This window comes from Vigna radiata, chromosome 1, assembly GCF_000741045.1.
Source record: "Vigna radiata var. radiata cultivar VC1973A chromosome 1, Vradiata_ver6, whole genome shotgun sequence".
Classification (NCBI taxonomy): Eukaryota; Viridiplantae; Streptophyta; class Magnoliopsida; order Fabales; family Fabaceae; genus Vigna; species Vigna radiata.
The window spans coordinates 10,718,301-10,740,099 of NC_028351.1; the positions used below are offsets into that span (position 1 = coordinate 10,718,301).

The following is a 21,799-nucleotide window of genomic DNA, read 5'->3' on the forward strand; positions in this document are numbered from 1 at the left end:
GTACCATAGTTAATTGGTAAGGAATGTTTAATTTTGTTTAAGCTAAATTTTTGAATTACAAAAACCCTAATCCTCTTTTTTTTTTCTATTGAGCATAAAGTTGGTGTGCGATGTGATTCGCATATATGGGAGCCTTGGCATTTTCTTGGTGAAGCTTTTCGGCAGAAGACCTGAGAAGCATTACAAATGGGAGCCTCTGAAGGAGGACGTTGAACTGGGAAACTATACATATCTCATGGTTCTGGTTCAAGTCCCAATGTATATCGAAAGAGAGGTAGCACATCAGATTATCTTTCTCCATATATTTTCACTTACTCGTCTTCAACGTGCTGTTTTTTTTTTTACATTTCTGAATGCAGGTTTATCCGCTCTCAATCGGTGCCGCTTGTGGGCTTTCTTCATGATTTTTATTCTTAGCCTCTATAGGTTAATGCAGTTGGAGTTTTTATGAGGGATGTTAAAACAAGTGATGGGGCTTGTTATCTAGCACTCAAGGTATCCAAATCAAAGATGCATCGTGATTTTTGGGGTTTTCTTAGAAAAATATGGCTATCGCTATGAGGGTGATCATACTCGAGCCTGATAGTTCACTTCTTGCTCATTTATGACATTCTGTTCATATTAAAGTATAATGGAATGTTCTATGGCCTTGAATACTACCCTTATCAATATTAGCACATCAGGCAAAGTTTAAAGAATAGTCATCTAACATTCTAAGCTCTTTTATCCATCGACAAACTATTTTAGCCTCGTCTTTTGATACAGTGTAATTTGCCTTTGACTTCAATAACCTGTCATTATGTTGGGGTTTCAACTTTAAGTCTCTTCGTGCACAATACAAAGATAAGTATTTCCTTGCTTTTTCATTATTTTTCATCTTGGCACTGACATTCATGACTGTGTTGAAGATGTTGTGAAATAAATTCTTTTCTATATGCATGACATTTAGGTTATGTATTAACAAGTTATACTTCTAATACGAAAGATCCCAAAAAATGCTTCTTTTAATCCAGTTATGTCACTCTCTGTAGCCTTTTGGAAAATATTTCACTCTTCAAACTTTAGATGGATTAAGCCTAAGAGGTTGCATATTTTTTTCAAGTTGTCTTTTGCAAAAAGTCTTTCTGCTCCTCCTAATCATGTGATCAATGGGCAAGAACCTTCTATGGCAGTCAAACCAACAACTTTTCTGACCTCAAGTCAATATGAATGACTTTGTTTGTTCCATGCAATGCGGACAAGCTAATTGACCATCCATGCTTCAACCAGATAACATGTCATATGTTTGAAAGTCATTAATAGTCCACATCAAAGTTGCCTTCATAAGAAAATTTTGCTTCCTTGAAACATCATACGTCCAAATACCACTTCATAGCTTTTTCAAATCATAAATCAAAGGTTTAAAATAAACATCAATCGTTGATTTAGGATTAGATGGACATGTTATTAAACACGTTAAAAACAAGGATTTGTCATAGATATCGCAGATGGAAGATTGTATGGAGAAACAATCACCACCCAACATGAATATGGTGATGCGAAAGTCTGAATGTAGGGAGAAATTGCATCTAAACATAAAACAAAATTTTGTCGCAACTGGAATCGCGACAAAACGACGAACCACAAAAAAGATGGGTTTAGAAAAAAAAAAGAGTTTGGAATCGCCACCCTAATTATTCTGAAAAACTATGGAAAAACCATAAAATGATAGGGCTTGGTCTACGAAAATTAGATTCTAGGTTCAGAAGTCGGTTACGCGTAGGGAAGGTATTAACACCCTACCGCGCCTGTCCAAAGGCAGTACCTTTAATTAAATACACGAAAGTGATGTGGTTTTCAAAATGTTTAACTATCCCCAAAAATAACACTCTAAAGAAACAAAATATTTTACTTTTTTCTTTTTCGGCCTGACAAAGATTGACCTTGCTCCTACATATTCTCATTCAAAATAAGAAATTAGAGTTACGTAGTTTGTTTGAAAATTGTTTGGAAAGTGTGTTCAAAAAATTGTATAGAAAATTTGTTTGAAAAATTGTTTTGAAAAATTGTTTGAGAAATTGGACTTTTGAAAAGTGAATTTGACGCGGACTAGCATTGCTCCTAGATATCTCCACTCTTGAAGGAGAATAATGATCACATAGTTCTGGCTAAAAGATTGTTTGTTTTATTTCAATATGTAGATCTTTTTAGTTTTTGAAAATTTTATATTTTTTGATATTTTTAGCATGGTTCGGGAAAAGAAGATAATGAGTATTAGGCTAACGCGAACTGTCACACAAATACACATACCTTTATAAAGATATTTAATTATTTTTTAAAGAGAAGGAAAAAGTATTGAGCACTAGGACGATGTGAATGATCACACGAGTGCTCATATTTTTAAAGTAAAATTTAAATATTTTTTAATTATTTTAAAAATGAAAGAAGGATATTAAGTACTAGGACGATATGGATGATCACACAAGTACTCATACTTAGGGATGGCAACAGATCAGGTCAGGCACGGATAGTGCCTACCCACAACCCGACCCGACAAAAAAAATTCACCCACTACCTGCACGGGTACTAAGTTAAAAAGTATTTGTGGATATTTTAAAACTCGCGGATACCCGCAAATATTTAAAAAATATATATTTTTATAAATTAATAAAATAAAATTGAAATAGAATTACAAAAATTATATAAGATATAATTATATAAAATATAATATAAATTAAATTAAATATAAATTAAAATTCAATTTTAATTAAATTTAACCTTGTAAAATATAAATTAATGTTAATTTTAATTAAATTTAACTTAATAAAGTATAAATTAAATTTTATTTTTATTTATTGTGGGTAACGAGTATCCGCGAGTACGGATAATATAATACTCACACTCGAACTTTTTATAAGTGGATATTAAAATATCCGCTACCTACGAGTTACGAGTAGTAAATATTCACGGATATCAACTATTTGTCGCAGATTTTATCTGCAAATATCCACAGACACGAATTTTTTTGTCATCCCTACTCATACTGACTCGAAAGTATTGTATGCTAGGTTGATGCGAACAATCGTCCAAGTACTCATAGCATTATTTAATTTCTTTTATGGAAAATATTAAGTACTAGGCTCATGCAGACAATCACACAAGTACTCATATCATTATTTAATTTTTAGATTTTATTTAATGTTTTTATTTTTGTGTTTTATAATTATATAATATTAAAATAATATTTTCATAAGTGTTTAAAATAAAATAGAATTGTGAAAATAGTAACTACAACGTAAGTTTTAATGTAGAATAAAAATTATATTTATCTATGTATTTAAAATAAAAAAATAATAATAATATTCACATGAAGAAAAATAAAATATAAAATATAAAATAAATTAAAACCATATTGAATTTAAAAAGATTTTAAACTATTTTTTATATTTTTATAATTTATCCTTTTTTATACTAAGTGTGTGTCAAATACATGAGAAATAGGAGGTGGAAAGATGACGAGTAATTTGCATAAATCTGTTAAGGTTGTAGAGAAAGTATTTTTGATTTGTATACTTAATGTTATAGTTATTTCAATATGGATGATAAATCTATAATATAGCAGTGTTGGTGGTTTTGTTAAGATTGTACTGATTATGTATTTGACTATGAGAAGGAATGAAGTTGTGTACGGTTTGAGCAACAAATCTGTGTACTGCACTATTGTAACTTGAGTTTATTATCACCATCCTCTGAACTTTGCAGACATCAATTTTACATAAACTTTGCAGCTTTATGTGGAATAACTGAAGGGTGATGGGTTGAGGGTTTTCCTTTTTTCCCTATCTTTTCTGATTGTACGATGATTTAAAAATTTGTGTAAATGAGAAAATTTGAATCTGGATTTTTGGATCTGAAGATACTTGAAGAGACGAATAACTAGGTTGGTTTTGAGAGTTTGAGACTACTGCGATGGATGAATGGAACTGGAAAATTTGAACTAAAGCTTAGGCCTTTGATTCGGTGCAGTGCACTTCTGAAAATAATAGTGATAAGTTATTTTTTGGAAGATGACCTTGAATTAAGGTTGGGAAAGAGTATTGAGTCTTACGACAGCACTGTTAGTCAGAAGTTGTAGTCCATTACCGTGAACAAATGAGTGGTTGTGATAAAGTGAAGGTTCACAACTTTGGCTATATTTTTTATGAATTGTCAATTATTAGTACAATAGTAGAAAATGAATCACACTCTATCAAACGTCTTCGAATGAATGGGGTAGAAAGACGTTAAAGATAGATTCTGTGGTAACCTTGATGTACTATTATTTGCAGGTGATATAGTTGATGATGGAAGTTCAATATGTTTTTCACATGGGATATGTTCAAACTTAAACTTGTGCTCAATGGATGAGGAGGAGGAACATCATAAGGGTTCTAGAAGAAAAGATAAAGACATCATCATAAAGAGTCACATGTGTACTAGATTTTCTCCTAATGAAGACCATAAAATTCTGTGAGGACCACAAACATCTTCTATTGGCAAAAGTAACAGGATTATAGACAATCGCAGACTAACTAGGAACAAGTCATTAATTGATACGAGAAGCCAGCTACTGCACAGATCACTGTAATGATAAGGGATAATCAGATTAAAACAATAAAAGAAATTGTTTTCCTTGTAATGATAAAATCGCTATAAAAAATAATAAAATTTGAAATTGAAGTAAAAAATAATTTAAAAAAAATTATAAGTGTTTAAATTTAAATAAAAAAGTAAAGTTAAAATATATAAAATATTGACACTTATCAATTAATTAATATATTTAGTTACTTAATATTGTGTTTGGAAAAAAAATTATACAAAATATATCTTAACAAATATAGAATTTTAAATATATAATATACAATTGTGGTTTGAATTTAAGAATATATTAAAGTTTTATAAATTTATGAGACTGATTTTGTTTCTTAATAAATATAAATTTAAATTTCATAGAAAATGTAAAAATTTAAAAATTTCATCTAAAATATAAAAAATTAAGTTTCAGTTTTTACATATCTCTCAAATTTATTCAAGCAAATTTGATTTTCACAATGCTTTTGTTTTAATTTTCAACCTACATAGGAAACTGCTTCTTACTGCAATCCACTCAATGATGGTACCATAGTTGCATCTCCGCCACCGCCCTATCGTTGCCATGATTCCCCGCCGGTCGTCGACGATACTCCAAGTCACTCCACCCAACCTCCCTTGCTCCCGGCGAACGCCCACGCGGGTGAACCTGACGTTGGTCCCCAGTAGTTCGAAAATGAAGATGTTCATCGTGTTCCATTCGATGTACGTACACACATGGAGGGGTTGATGATGGTTGTTACTATCAATGATGATTTTTCTCAAGTGATACAAGTTCTTATGATTTTCTCACTTAAAGTTATTTTTTGACATTATTCATAATAATTTTTTAAGTGGCTCTTCAATCGATGTTAACTATGAACTAAAAAATCTCATAGTTAACACTCATCAAGAAGAGGCCGAAAATTTTCTCTATTAACATGAAAGAACATGACTAATTTTAGACAAAATTAATTTATAAAAGATGTCAACTAAACAAATTATAATTAATATACATTTGATTAACATGTTTTATTTTCTTTATAAATAAAAACATAAATGGTCAATCTAAAAGAATACACACAAAAAATACATAGAAGTGAAATAAAATATATAAAATTTCAAATGTTTATTTTTTTAAATGAATTTAAAAAAAATAATTTTAAATAAATATAATTATTTTAAGATTAAATTTTAAGATCAAAGTGTGAATGAAATTAAAGTTTGTTTCCTTAAATTTTTATTTGATTTATGTAATGTATACAATGGATAGTACTATCACTACATAATTAGCTCAATGACCAAGTTATCACAATTAACTGTAATTGTTTAAGCAAAACACGATTATGAACAATTGAGTCTTAATTAATTCATCGTTAATCTAAAATTCAATACGAAAACTATAAATACACATTTTAGATAAAAAAATAAATGATTATATTTATTACATATTAACTATTTTAACTATTGCATAAAACTTGAAAATCAAAATACCTTCTGTAATATCTTCTAACTTAAGTGAAAGGAGATGGAAGACAAAAGAAAAAGAATACAAATATTAATACTAAAGAAATAATCTCAATCACACAACCATAACAATTTTAAAATCTAAAAAATAATATATTTAATTCTCTTAAAAAAAATATATTGACCTGTTAAAAAATATTATAAAGAATAATAATATTTAGACAACATTTTTTTTTACAACATTTGAACATTGATTACGTGTAGCATTTAGGTTAAATATAAACAAATCAAAAACTAAATATCATTTAATACTAAAAATATATAACTAATTAAAAATTAGTTATTTAATTTTAAAATTTAAAAATTAGGACAAATATAAATTTTTATTTTACACCAAGATTTAGAGAAAAAAAACATATTTAGTGTTTACTTTTTCTTAATTTTTAAAACTTTCTAGCAAAAGATCATATTTTATATGACGTAATCTTTTAACTCAATATATTTTATCATAACTTTTGTAGTGTGTACAAGCAAGCTGTGATTTGGTACGATGAGTGTACCGTTCGTTACTCCAACAACTCATTCTTCTCCACTGTCTCCGTCAGACCTAGAGTTGGCCTGTTGACCACTGCTAATATCTCAAACCAGGAAAGTTTCATGAATTTATTGTTTCAGACCATCAACGAAACTGCAGATGCTGCTGCTGTTGATGTTCAGAAGTTTGCAACAGGGGAAGCAAAAATTTCTGGGTTTCAGAGCCTTTATTGTCTGGCTCAGTGTACTCGGGACCTGTCACCCAGTGATTGCAGAAGCTGTCTGAGTGGAGTGATAGGCGACCTTCCATGGTGCTGCCAAGGGAAGCAAGGAGGGAGAGTTCTGTACCCAAGCTGCAATGTTAGGTATGAGCGTTACCCTTTCTATGGCTCCACACCTGAAGATTCACAGTTATCAGAAGATCCAATTTACCTAAATCACATTTGCTCAACTAATGTAACTGCTGATAGCGATTTCAAAATACATCTGAGCACCCTTCTCTCTTACATGTCTTCCAATGCCACCAACCAAATGGATTACAAGGATGTTGTTGAGGACACTGTTTATGGCCTCTTCATGTGCCGAGGTGACCTTCCCTCTCCTCTCTGTCATCAGTGTGTCCTCAACGCAACCCTCATAATATCTTCAGAGTGTAATTCGTTTCAAGAGGCTGTAATTTGGTACAACTACTGCATGATTCGCTATTCCTATCGCCATTTCTTCTCCCAGGTTGAAAAGAGGCCACCTTTTCAGATGTTAAGTCTTATCAATACCTTCAACGATGTTCGAGAGCAAAGCTTCTTCACTTACACATTATCAACAACGTTGTATAATCTTTTTGAGGCAGCGAAGAGCAGTACAGAGAGATATGTGACTAAATCTTCACTAATTGATGACTCAGAAACCCTTTATGTTCTTGCTCAATGTACGCAGGATTTGTCTGGTGAGAATTGCAGCCTTTGCCTGGAAGATATAAATAAAAACATGCCATTCGCTCAACTGGGAAACACAGGGGGGAGAGTTCTGTATCCGAGTTGCAATCTCAGATATGAATTTTTCCAATTTTACAGGGATCCTACATGGCAGACGCCTGGTAATTCTTCTCCAACACTCCTAAAAGGTACACTCCACTCCTTAACATCTCGTTTAAACAGGGTAAAATTACTAAATAAAACATTATAGATGTAATAATCAAGTTAGTAACTATTTTACTTTAACTTCCTCCTCCCACGAGTATATACAGAAATTTATCTTAAATTCATCATTGGGAAAGTTTTACGACTTTATCACATTTATATATTATAGGATCTTAAGTTTAATAATAGTAACGTTGTATATATTATGATCTCTGATTAGAATCCTTCAATCATAAAAATTAAAAAAAAAAAATATGTTTTGAAATTATATATATTTAACACATATTTTAGACAACTAAGTATGTTGTGTATGTTCGAGTGCAAACAAAGTCTCACGTTAAATGAAAGAAAGATTGGTTAAGGGTTTATATACACATAGATACTTTTAATGGTAAAAGACCTTTTGAAGTAGTACCAAAAGCAAATCCGTGAGGACTTGACCCAAAACGAACAATGTCTTACCATATATGGAGATCTATACGTGTGTGTCCAACCTCCCCCAATAGTACCTTAGAAAAGGTGGAAAAATAATCATATCAACCAATATAAAATTTGTAATTACGGTTTATCTTGGTTAATTTGTTATCACTATATATCTATCTATCTATCTATCTATATATATCTATATATATATATATATATATATATATATATATATATATTCATTGTGACTAACCTGTTTTGATTGTTATGCAGAAAAAACAAAAGAAACAATTGCGAACAATTATCTCGATTGTTCTATCTATTATTGTTTCGGTGACGCTCTTTATCTTCGTCTACTATTTGATAAAGAGAAAAGCAAGAAAAAGTGTTAAGTCTATTCTTAGAGAAAATTGTAAGTATTATCAAAGAAAAATTATGTTAAACATGCACCATTTTAAGTTTCAATATCTTTTATAGAATTTTAATTAATTTTACAATTCAATCTTATGTATTTCACTCAGTTGGTTATGAAAGTGTCACTTTAGAGCCATTGCAATTCAGTTTCTCAATAATTAAAGCAGCTACCAACAATTTTTCAAATGAGAATAGGATTGGAAAGGGAGGATTTGGAGAAGTTTACAAGGTGAGAAAATATGACATTTATTTAGTTTTTTTATTCTTATTTTAACATCAATAATGATTTAAGGTTTATGGTATATATTTAGGCGACAAGTAATTTCAATAAGTTTTAAAGTATTCTTATTTTAACATTAATAATGATTTAATGTTCAGGGTGTTCTTTTTGATGGACGACAAGTAGCTATAAAGAAGCTTTCAAAAAGTTCTAAACAAGGAGTGCATGAATTCAAGAATGAAGTTTTATTGATAGCCAAGCTCCAACATAGAAATCTTGTCACATTCATTGGCTTTTGTCTTGAAGAAGAACAAAAAATACTTATCTATGAATATGTGCCAAACAAGAGTCTTGACTATTTTTTATTTGGTTTGTCACTCTCATCCTTAAATTCCATACTTAATGCTTAAATATTTATGTATATATATCTTTTTTCTAAATTTGATTAAACTCAACTTACAAATTCAAAATATGTTTTACACTCATATTTCTCTTTTACATATGCAGATTCTCAAAAAGCACATTTGTTAAGTTGGTCACAACGTTATGAAATTATTACAGGAATTGCTCGAGGAATCCTTTATTTACATGAACATTCTCGACTTAAAGTTATACATCGTGATCTTAAGCCCAGTAATATTTTATTGGATGAGAATATGATTCCAAAAATTTCAGATTTTGGTCTTGCCAGAATTATTGAAATAAATCAAGATGAAGGGAGTACAGGGAGAATTGTTGGAACATAGTAGGTCTAAAACAAAATTATATCCTATCATTTAAATTTTATTTATTTACAAATATATTTTAACTAAATTAATGTTATTTTTTATAGTGGTTATATGTCTCCAGAATATGCTATGTATGGACAATTTTCAGAAAAATCAGATGTTTTTAGCTTTGGAGTCATGGTCATAGAGATTATTACTGGAAAAAAGAATTTCACTTCTTATGATCAACCACAAGAAGTTGCTAACAACCTTTTGAGTTATGTGAGTATAATACGACAATTTTGTTCTCACTCCTTATTGATTCTACGTTACATCTCTAATAATCAATGAGATTAATTTAATTTTAAAGATGTATCTTGATTTGTATTTTTATATTCACAATTCAGGCGTGGAGACAATGGAGGGATAAGACAATATTAAGCATATTAGACCCAAGTATTAAAGAAAAATATTCAGAAGAGGAAGTTTCTATATGCATTCAAATTGCTTTATTATGTGTGCAACAAAATCCTCATGCTAGACCATCAATGGTGAAGATTGTTTCATATTTTAGCAATCATTTAGTTGAATTGCCAAGACCAGAGGAACCCACATTTTTCTTGCAAGAATCAAGTCATGGACATTCTCCAAGCGGTTGCACTCCATTCTCAGTTAATGAAATGTCAATTAGTCAATTTCTTCCTCGATAGTAAATTATTTTTCTAAATTGTGTGTGGCATAAAATTGGTGATGCTTATTACTTTTAGAATGTATTCTATTAGAAAAGTTACTTGAAACGATTCATTGTAAACATTCATTTACAAAATACATGACAAAGAATTTAGAATCTCACAACTTTCATTTTAAATAAAATTGTTACAAACCTCACATTAATTAAAATAAAACCAATTGTTACATCTTGATTTGGTAAAGTTAAGTTAGAGTTAAATATATAACTAGATGCTACCTAAATCGTTTAGAGTTAGTCCTACCGAGATTCATTATAATTGTTGTATCCCTATTTATCAAACTTTTATTGGATCACTTACTTATATATATAATCTCAAGTTATTTTTAGCATAAAATAATGTGTTAAAAACTAAAAAGAAATAAGGAAATAGTTTATAAACAAAAAAAAAGGCGGAAATAGAAAAAAAGCAAAAGATAGATTAGATAAAAGGAGTGAATGGTATAAAAAAATATAAAAATAATGATAGAATTTGATAATAAAAAGAAGATTAAGAAAATAAGCATTTGACATCATGACTAAAATATAAGTCTAAAATAATTTGAAGATAAAAATTTAATGGATAAACTTTCAACTGAGAAGATCCAGAAAGCTTCAACTAGTACGAAGTAATAAATATTAATTATTGTAACTTCTGACTATGTTCAAATAAAAAATTCATCTTAAAAAAATTATTAGTGTATAAGTAAGTTTTAATTCATTGAGAACTTACTAATGTTATCAATTCATTGAAAAGTTTTAGTTTACTTTAAAAACAACCAGTACTACCATGCTTGTATATATAAATTTAAAAGAACAATATTTGATGTGAAATTCAGTAAATATTATTATCTTTTCATTCACTATAAATTTTTCTATATTTTATAGGAATATTTATGTAGATTTATCATCATTTTTATTAATAATTTTGATTAGTGGCTAATTTATTGATATAGATAATTAATTATCATAGAGTTTGAAAATTCATAAAACTTTTTGTAATTCTTTTTATCAAAAATATTTGCAACACATTTACTATATTAATATTTTCATTCTTTTTCTAGCTTCTTGTTGCACCCCTTTCAAAGTCTTCTTATTTGCTTAGAATCATGGCGTACAACCTCAGCAAGCAGTGGATGGGTGAGGCATGGTGCAGTAGGGCAGCGAAGGGGAGACGTAATGCAAAGGAAGGCGTGGTGTAAAGGGGAGGTGTCTTGTGTATGGAAGCAGAGAAGGAACATACATTTAGGGATGACAAAAAAATTTGCAGGTGCAGATATTTATTCATGAGTAAAATTAACGATGGATACTTATTATCCGTGATTAATCGATAGTGAGTATTTTAATACCCACTTCTAAACGGATCAGGTAATATACTATCTGGTAGATATCCGTTATTTGTAAAAAATAATAATAATAAATAATTTATGTATTTTTAATTAAATTTAATTAAAAATAAAATAAAATTATACTTTATTAGGTTAAACTTAAATAAAATTAAAATTTAATTTATTATATATATATATATATATATATATATATATATTTGTAATTTTATTTAAATTTTATTTTAAAAGTGTATAAAATATATATATTTTTATTTTTTATAGGTATCTACGAGTTTTAAAATACCTGTAAATATTTTTTAAGCAGTCACCCACACGAATAACGGATAAGGTAACGAGTACACTTTTATCCAACAAATTAGGTTACGAATAGACATTATCCGATTCTATCCGTTACTATCCCTACATAGGATAGAGGGAGAATGTAAAAATGGAAATTTCAAATTAGGGTTTGACTAAATATTTATTGAGGAGTAAAATGAGGATATTTGAATTTAGGGGATGCAGAAAAAGAAAAGTGGGGTGCCGGAAGCAAAACTTCTTTTCACACCTTGCTTTGTAACTTTCTTCTTACACTTCTAATTTTTCTTCCTTTATTCCCAAATTTTTCTATATTTCTTAAATGACCCTAGACTTTTTGACTAAGGTAAAAAAATTTCTCTCTCCTTATATTTACCCCGCCTACCCAATTTTTCTCACACTTTCTTCTTTCCTAATAGTTTCATTCCATCACCGTGGCACACATCCCTCTCCCACACACTCCTCGCATACACCCCATGTTTTTGCCACAAATAAGAACAAACAAAGTACACATAAAGATTTATATTTATTAAATTTATATGTTTCCTTCATATGTATGTGTTTTGTTGAAATGCATGTCAAAATCCGTAATTGAAGTAGGTAGGATATGAATTTGGGGATTAAGGGTTATAGATTTGGGGACTTTGGTTGAATACCAAATTTTGAAATTGAGTTAAGAAGTTAATTAGATTTTAAAATTTGATTAAAAGGTACCAGATTTGGGTTTAAAACTTTTTTAATTCATTATTTTTAATATACTCTATTCTTTATCAATTTTATTTTTATCAATATATTTCTTTTTATTATTTTATTTTTAATATTTTATAAATATTGTTTGAACCGATTAAGTATCAAAATTATGTAATAAATTTTTATTTTTATCGCGCAAAAAAAAAGGCAAAAACACGTATGCGTAAAACATATGTTTTTACTAATTTCTTTAATTCTTTTTAAAATATACGTATTTCAATAAATTTGAAATAAAATTGCACTATTTTGATGAAAAACCAATTGATTTGGATGAGTGAGTTAATGGGATAAAAAGGCAATCTTTAATGGGTAATAAGTTAGAATTGTAAGACATTCTTTCAGCAAAAAGCAAAAAGCGATACATGAATTATCACTACTAAATTTCCCAAGTCTATTTTTCAAGAAAAATATACAAATCAAGTTTAAGTTTATCTTATTTTAAATTGATTACTTTGATATTTCTTTTGAATTAATGAATTGAAACTTATTATATTTTAATCTCATTGTTTAAACAGAGTAACGTAGTTATTAAGTAATTTGATGGAAGCATCGTAGGCAAATCTTTGAATGGGATAGAAATCTATGAACGTGAAGGAAGATTGTTGTGTTTTTCTTCCGCCAATTTTCATTCTTTATGTTTTCTGTTTGCTTGACTTGACTATTCCAAACCAAACACCATCACATTCATAAAACCAAAAAAATAAATAATGTACGAAACATGATCCAAGAACGAGACCACAACCACGCCTTCCTATAACATTTTTTTTTTCATCTTTGTTATCTTCCTCGATTTTGCAAACATTCCATCTCCATGTAGTATATACGTCTAATGTTTCATATCGTTTAAATATACTTTTTAAGAATTAAGAAATAAATTTTAACTTTAACTCAATTTTATATAATTAATTTATAAGATCAAATTATATTTTTTTATATATTCTAAATTAACATTATCTCTTGTTGCGGAATATAGGATGGAGTAATTTCACAAAACATATCTTCACAATTTTCTCATTCTCTGCTTGAGTAATTTTGTTCTTAATCCATTTCTTTCTTGTCAAAACTCCAAACCGATCGAGATACCTGTCAAAGACACTTTGATCTTTATTTATAGTTTTTGAGATTGGTCTAAGATTAGTGAAACTCTAATCACGATCCAATCTAGACCCATCATACACTCATTAATACTTACTCTTAACCTTAGTTTACAATGTCCCTTAAGAAATATTTCACTATTGAGAATGCCCATTTGATCCTTAATCATACCCGACCGAACAGTTCCAGTCTTGCATTGTCCAAATCCAAGGATTCAATGCGATCGATCGCCTTTCTCCAGCTGAATGGTCGCCAGACCATATAGTACATCTCAAATTGACGTGAGACTTCCAACATTCCTCACACAGATGTATATATATTTTGTACATAAAACTAAACATTAATTGATTGTAGGATAACAATTTGATAGAACCATATGTTCAACAAACATCAAATTTTGCTAAGAAAAATTCTAACATTGATTTTGATACAATGTTAAGAAGAGCACTTGAAATCTAAATCAATAAAAAAAACTGTGATAAAATTCGACATTCCAAAATAATTGGTTTTTGAAATACTTAATCATATACTTAGTGATTGGTTCCAATAATGTGATTCAACGTACTTGAAATGACACTGCATATTTTGCGCCGTTGTCTTGATAATATAAATAAAAACATTCCATTCTCTCAATTGGGAAACACAAGGATAAGAATTTTGTGTATCCGAGTTGCAATCTCGTATATGAATTTTTTCTCAACCAGTACACTCCACCCTTCATATTTGTTTATTCTCAGTTTCTTTTCTTTCAATATTTTTGAACTAAGGCGAATGGTCATTACTTGATTTTTTGGTTCTTATTGATTCAAAGAACATTATGTTGAATTCACACATCAACCATAATACTATAAAAGTCGATAAACCATGCCACTTGCAGACGAGTAACAGGACGGGTAACTTTTACATCATGTCGGGTTTGGGTATCACATTATCTTTGCCCGACCTGATCCCTTGCTATTCCTAGTCCCAACCCTTCTCAACTCAAACTTTAGTCCAAGTTAACTCGATTCAGACTTCAATTTGGGTCAACTTAACTCTAACTTCAATCTAAGTAGACTTAGGTCAACCTTGGAGTCGAGATAGCTCGGGTCAACCTTTGATCTAAGCTAAAGGTGTTGTATTTATGAATTAATTAAAATCTTGTAGTGAAGTCAAACTCGCTTTGATCCTGATTCTAATTCACTTTAAAATAAACTTTTAAGAGTTAGAACTATTTTCAACTCACTTATTTGGGGACTTTATAAAACAAGATTTATATTTATTCAAGAGTTGATTAAAACTTATAATGAATAAAATTAACACCTCTAATTGATAAATAATATGAAATAAAATAATAAAAAATAAGGTTTCGACATCTAGTACTGTTTGTCACTTATTTTTTTGTTTGGTTTAAAAAAAAATAAAGTTAAAGGAAATAATTTAGAAGTAAAGAAAAAAAAAAAGAAGAAGAAGAAATAGGAAAGGAAAAAATATATCTTATCTTAAATAAAACAAAATGTAAAGTATAAAAGATATATAATTTGATAAAATGATTAAAAAAATAATCATTATACTTATATATCATTATTAAATATAAGTCTAAAATAATTTGAAGAAAAAATTAATGTGAAGAACGTTTAACTGAAAAGACCCAGGAAGAGCTTCGACTAGTACGCAGTAATGAATATTATTGTAAGTGATGGCTTGTTTTAATAAATAAAAAAGTCATCTTAAAAAATTATTAATATATTTCAAGTGTATAAATAAGTCTTAGATTACTAATTTTATTATTTCATTGATAAGTTTTGTGTCTTCTTAAGAAAAACCCTACCAAGTTTTTGTATATAAATTTAAAAGAACGATATTTGATATGATTTTGAGTAAATACTAATATCTTTTCATTAGTTAATTTTCTCAATCAAACAAACTCAATTAATATTCCCCTCCTACCCTTTTCAATCTCACTCTCCTCTTTAATTATATTTCTTCTGCGGGAATCATGGTGATAAAGATCTAAAGTAACATATAGTTTAACTTTTCAAGATATTGAAATTAATTTTTCTTAACGATTTTTTTTTCTTCGTACCAATATACATCTAATAATATATTTAAGGGCCAACAATCTATTAATTATGTGGATAATTTAGAAAGACATATATGGTCTAAAAATATTATAAAAGATCAAGATGGATTCATAATTCAAGTTAATGTTTCGGTATATTAAACTTCAAATATTATAATGTTTAATTAGTGTTTCAGTATATTCAGTATGGATAAATTAAATGCAGACTTTTTTTTTAATTTTCTTAAACATTTTTAAGAACATGAAGTTATAAATTTTATGATGATTAATTTTAACTATATCATCTCAAAAGACTTGAGATCAGAATATTAATATCAATTATAAAAACGATAATAATGTTTCAAAATCAAAAATTCATTTTCAAATGAAAAAATAATTCTTAAAAACGAATTTATATTATATTTTGATTCAAAATTCATTCTAATATAGTATATAACGTAGGACTTGAAGCCGACAATATAATTACACTTTTGGTTTTATTAAAAATCAATAATTGAAAGATATCTAATAATTAGCTTACATCTTTATTGTTGATGCAGATTAATAGATGTATTCACACCTAACCATTATTATTACCCAAAATTATTGTTGCAGTAATGGTCACGTAATCCCAATTTAGAAAAATTGAACCACTCTTTAATTTGTTCTTCTACTTTGAGAACCTATACCTACTTGAAAATAGTTTAGAAAACAATTTAGTAACTTAACCTTTAGAAAAAATTGTATCTTTAACAACATTTTCTTTTACAACTTTTTAACAACGATTTATGTAATAATTTGTAATTCATCTGTTTCAAATATACGAATCAATAAAAAATAATGACACATCGATTATAAAAAAACTTGTTAAAAATAGTTATAAAAAATATCTTGGTCCTTCACGTTTATTATACGTGAGCATGGAACATGAGAGACCTTTTCTACCTTCATGGTCATCATCCTATACCATAGTATACTATATAAGCACTTTCCTTCCAATTGCAAATCATCATATAATAATCCTTTCGTCAATTATCTCTCTTCATCTTCTCTGACCAAACTGAGTAGCTTAACATCTTCACATAATGAGATTCTTGGAATTTCATTGTGATCCAATGTCTGCAATTGCAACCTTTGCAGCTATAGCTTTAACAGTCTTTCTCATATTCAGAAGTTTCATCTGCAAGAAAGGAAGGTACCATGCGGTCGCGGGAACTATGTTAGACCTGTTGCTCAACTTCCGCAATCTGCACGATTACATGACTGATATTGCCAGAAAACACAAGAGCTACCGGTTGCTTTGGTTTCTCAGGAGTGAAATTTACACTGTGGACCCTGTCAATGTTGAATACATCCTCAAAACAAACTTTGCAAACTATGAGAAGGTACTGCTTGTCAAAGATGTTATGGTAGAAACACTCTTTCATCATCTCATCTGAATGTTAGAATTTCAAATATATTTCATAGAGAAACGTGGACATAAGCTTACAATACTCTGAATCACGTTAAATTCTTCTGTTGTTTATTTTTCTTTTCTTGTATTGTGTCGTTTCTAACATGCATGACTCAAAACTTACTACAAATAAATGTCTATTCTTATTCTGGTGTGCTGTTACAGGGCTGGTACCACTATGAGAAATTGACAGATCTTTTAGGTGACGGAATATTCTCAGTGGACGGCGAGAAGTGGCTACACCAGAGAAAGGTTGCGAGCTATGAAATTGGCACCAAAATAGTGAGAGATTTTAGCCTTGAAGTGTTCAAATCCAATGCAGTAAAACTTGCAGGAGTTGTTTCAAAAACAGCCATGTCAAATAATGCAGTTGACTACCAAGTAAGATTTGTTGAAGTCCATTATAAATAAAATAAAGGATCTATAATATTAATCTCATTGTGTTTATTGACAGGAACTGTTTATGAAATCAACCTTAGACTCGGTCTTTAAGATTGTCCTTGGAGTAGACTTGGACACCATATACGGAACATACGAAGAAGGCACTCGATTCTCCAATGCCTTTGACGAAGCAAGTGCTATAACGTTGTATCGCTATGTCGATGTTTTATGGAAGATCAAGCGTTTTCTCAACATTGGATCAGAGGCAGTACTCAGAAACCGCATTAAAGAGGTGGATGATTTTGTTTACAAACTAATCAGAACGAAGACAGAGCAAGTGCAGAAGTCATCACAATCTGATTTTCCTGTGAGTAAACTTTTTACCACCCTCTTGTTATCCTAAGTAAATAATGTTGGGTACAAACATAAATATAGTCTCACATATTCCGATAAAATAAGAAATAGACATTAGTTTATATATATATATATATATATATATATATATATAAAACTTCTTGGTAACTCTTAGTAAAAAGTCTTTTAAAATGATATTAAAAATAAATATTTGAGAACTCAACTCATAATGGATAATAACAAATCTTTGAGGGTTTAGTTCATAACAGATAAAATACAGTGTGGAAATTTATATGAATGACTTTTTAAGCTAGCATACAAAGAGCATCTTGGATAGGCGTTTGGAAAACCAAAATGTATCAAAGTATTATACAGGAACGAAATCCAATTTCAAATTTTAGTTTAGGAACTCCAACTTAACTCCATACTTAAATATAATATCTATCAGTATTTTTTATTGATTCAAAGTCTAAGAAAAATTTACAACAATTGAGCATAGATATTAAACTCTTGTTATTTGATATGTATCTCTATTTACAGGAGAAAAAAGCAGATATGGTGTCAAGGTTTCTGGCATTGAATGAGACAGATCCTAAGTACCTAAGAGACATTATTCTCAGCTTCGTGATTGCAGGAAGAGATACAACAGCTGCTACTCTTTCCTGGTTCTTTTACATGCTATGCAAGCATCCTCATATCCAAGAAAAAGTTGTGCATGAAGTTGGAGAAGTAACAAAGTTGAAGAACACTTGTAGTATTGATGAACTTGCAGATAGCCTAACAGATGAGGCCCTGGGAAAAATGCACTATTTGCATGCAGCTTTAACTGAAACACTCAGACTTTACCCTGCCGTTCCAATTGTAATGAACTTGTGCACTATATGCATTAAAAATCAAACGTTAAAAAGACAAAAAGAAAAAAAAAAAGGTTATTTATTTCGAAATTTCATTCCTCTAAAGAGCATAAACACTTTAGAAGTTAAAGTGTGAAGTAAAAACAGTTTATTCATAATTCAAGTGTTAATATTTTAACAAACTTTAACATTTTATCAGCATCTACCTTACGAGTCCATTCTGTTTAAAGGTTTTATCTGTGATGGTACAGGATGGAAAACTTTGCTCATCTGATGAAACTTTACCTGATGGATTTAGAATTAGGAAAGGTGATTCTATATCATATCAGTCATATTCCATGGGTAGGATGGAATTCATATGGGGTGAAGATGCAGAGGAATTTCGACCAGAGAGATGGCTTGATGAAAGTGGAACTTTTCAAGCAGAGAGTCCTTTCAAGTTCACAGCTTTTCAGGTTAGCAAGTGCAATAATACGTGAAGAATTTTAAGTAATTGAAACTTTGAAATTGAACTTGTTATCACTATGCAGGGCGGTCCAAGAATTTGTCTGGGGAAAGATTTTGCATACAGGCAGATGAAAACCTTTGCTGCTGTTCTTTGTCACAGCTACAAGTTCAAGCTGGCTGTCCAAAATGAATCGGTGAATTATAAGACTATGCTCACTCTTCACATTGATGGTGGTCTTCATCTGCATGCTTCTCACAGATTCGAGCTTATGGGTTAGAATTTGTAGCTTCTAAAAGACCATTGGATAATATGTTCTGAATGTTTTTGGTAAAATACAGAGTGCGTTTTAGTGTTTGGGTGAATAAAAGACCAACTGTAGTAGGTCAGTGCTCGTTAGCTAGCAATATCATTACTCAGTGTGAATAAAGTAATGTAGTGTGAATATTTTTTTGTTTAATGTTTCAATAAGTCTCAATTTTCGTCGAGAATCTCAAATAGGTGTCTTTCTTTTTCGGCGTCTCAATTGAGTCCTCATTTTTATAAAATTAAATTAAATAGGGTCTTTCCGTCAAATAAAAATGACGCATTTGACGTCATTAATTCAAAAATTAATTTTTGAATCAAAAATTAAATTAATTTTTGAATTAAAAAAATGAAATATACATAATATACTTCATTTTTTAATTCAAAAATAAAAAAAATACAATTTAGTCACATTTTCAATGCCATGTAACAAAAAACTACACAGTCAACATACCTTTCTTAAAGGTCTCATCTCAATTTGATGGAAAGGTCCTATTTGATTCAATTTTAAGAAAATAAGGACTCAATTGAGACACCGAAAAAGAAAGAGACCTTTTTGAGATTCTGGACAAAAATAGAGACCTATTGAGACATTAAACCTATTTTTTTTGGGTATGATATTAATATTGAAGAAATATAATTTTTTACTATAAATAAAAAGACAGAGAATCAAGCTCAGGACTAATACTTGGTATTTTGGATTTCAGTTGGAAGACTCAAATTAGTTTTCATTTTCTATCAAACATGGAGTTAACATATTTAATCATTTTTATTTACATTTAACTACATATAATTCTGAAATACTTCTTCCGAAATATGTTCGAATTGTATTTCAAATTTGATAATACGAAAACATGAACAAATATAAAAAGTAGAATCAGAAGAAAACAATAAAGAGTTTTAATATTTAGTTACGGTGGGGTGTAGGAAGAAGATTATGTGGTACAACAAGAATCTTGTGAACTTGGTTAGGTGAAATCATGGATTCAAATGGGCCCACAGTCTCGTCCATGAGTGGCATATAATAGATCATGTATTATGTTCTTCATTTCTTTTCCATGTAAATTTTTATAAATTAAAAACAATTTATATTAAAGTTAAATATAAAAAATTAAAGAACTTATAAAAAAAAATTAATTTGTGCAAAAAAACTAAATTACAAACTATAAATTAATTTCATTTTTTCTAATATTTCTTTTGAAATTGTTATAAAAAACTTTTGCTTGACAACAACCATTGAAACATTGGAGCACACAAGATGTGTGCATGGTGCCAAAAGTGGTCGGGACATTTTGGCACAACATTATGAAGGGTAAGGATAGCCTTATAGTGAAAACGTTTTATACTAAATAAAGATGTCATTTAATGAAAATTTTGATGAAAAGTTAGAATTTTTGTCTCATTCCTAACAATAAATTCAAGTAGCATTTTATATAGTGCATAATATTGTTCGAATCGACACCAAATAGAGATGTGTTGCTTCAAATCTCTTAACAAATCATAATCATAGTTTCTAAATTTTCCAATTCAAGTTTATTACATTTATATTGTTAAATTTGTCAAATGTAACTTATTTAGAACCATTTCTTTATATATTCTATTTATAAGGAATCTATGATTTTTTTTTATTTCAACATTATATCACAATTAGGGTTAATTCTCGCCTACTTTGTAAATTATTGTTCATCGGTGTTACATTTTTTTCAAAAACTTTATTATTTTCGACATTATTATTTCAACCATCAAATATAATCATTTTAATTTAAAGGTCATTAGTAGGGGTGGGCAAATCGAACTGAACTGTACTGCACTGCTAAAAACTTAACTGAACTGTAAAACAGTTCAGACAAACTGAACTGTTTTTTGTTTTATCAAACTGAACAGAACTATACTGAATTGTACTAAATTATAGTATGAACTGAACTGAACTATTAACTGAATTGTAAACTACACTAACTGAACTATTAACTGAACTGTAAACTGCACTAAACTATTAACTGAATTGTAAATTACACTTACTGAACTATTAACTAAATTGTAAACTACACTAATTTTAACTAAACTACAATATAAATTGAACTGAACTAGTAACTATGCTAATTTCAAACTGAATTGTACTACATTTTAAACTAAATAGTATAACAATACATATTCTTTTTAATTGAAATTTATTTTAATATTTATTTTATTTTATTCATAANTGTCTAATAAATTGATTTTTAATTATTTAATATTATTATTTTCTATTTTATTTATATT

General features: G+C 29.1%; 2 protein-coding genes across 2 annotated transcripts; both read left to right on the plus strand.

Annotated features, from left to right (window-relative positions):
• Positions 1–3,952: 3,952 nt before the first annotated feature.
• LOC106757383 (cysteine-rich receptor-like protein kinase 25) lies at positions 3,953–10,198 on the plus strand. The gene is made up of 9 exons (XM_022779365.1): positions 3,953–4,096; positions 5,101–5,273; positions 6,576–7,743; positions 8,421–8,559; positions 8,669–8,790; positions 8,940–9,150; positions 9,289–9,526; positions 9,614–9,770; positions 9,896–10,198. Exons 1-9 carry the CDS (start codon positions 3,953–3,955, stop codon positions 10,196–10,198), a joined length of 2,655 nt encoding a protein of 884 aa, XP_022635086.1.
• A 6,586-nt stretch (positions 10,199–16,784) lies between these two features.
• On the plus strand, positions 16,785–19,711 carry LOC106757393 (cytochrome P450 704C1). Its single transcript, XM_014640060.2, has 6 exons — positions 16,785–17,132; positions 17,366–17,581; positions 17,655–17,948; positions 18,476–18,796; positions 19,041–19,244; positions 19,320–19,711. The coding sequence occupies exons 1-6, from the start codon at positions 16,833–16,835 to the stop codon at positions 19,512–19,514; spliced, it is 1,530 nt and encodes a 509-aa protein (XP_014495546.2). The 5' UTR covers positions 16,785–16,832; the 3' UTR covers positions 19,515–19,711.
• The last annotated feature ends 2,088 nt before the right edge of the window (positions 19,712–21,799 follow it).

What these genes read in the sequence shown, in the direction of transcription:
- LOC106757383 (XM_022779365.1), top strand. Translation starts at nt 3,953, where the DNA reads ATGAATGGAACTGGAAAATTTGAACTAAAGCTTAGGCCTTTGATTCGG. An exon ending in TAACATCTCGTTTAAACAGG is followed by an intron (nt 7,744 to 8,420) that starts GTAAAATTACTA and finishes ATTGTTATGCAG; the next exon opens with AAAAAACAAAAGAAACAATT. An exon ending in GTCTATTCTTAGAGAAAATT is followed by an intron (nt 8,560 to 8,668) that starts GTAAGTATTATC and finishes TATTTCACTCAG; the next exon opens with TTGGTTATGAAAGTGTCACT.
- LOC106757393 (XM_014640060.2), top strand. Translation starts at nt 16,833, where the DNA reads ATGAGATTCTTGGAATTTCATTGTGATCCAATGTCTGCAATTGCAACC. An exon ending in TTTACCCTGCCGTTCCAATT is followed by an intron (nt 18,797 to 19,040) that starts GTAATGAACTTG and finishes GTGATGGTACAG; the next exon opens with GATGGAAAACTTTGCTCATC. An exon ending in TCAAGTTCACAGCTTTTCAG is followed by an intron (nt 19,245 to 19,319) that starts GTTAGCAAGTGC and finishes ATCACTATGCAG; the next exon opens with GGCGGTCCAAGAATTTGTCT.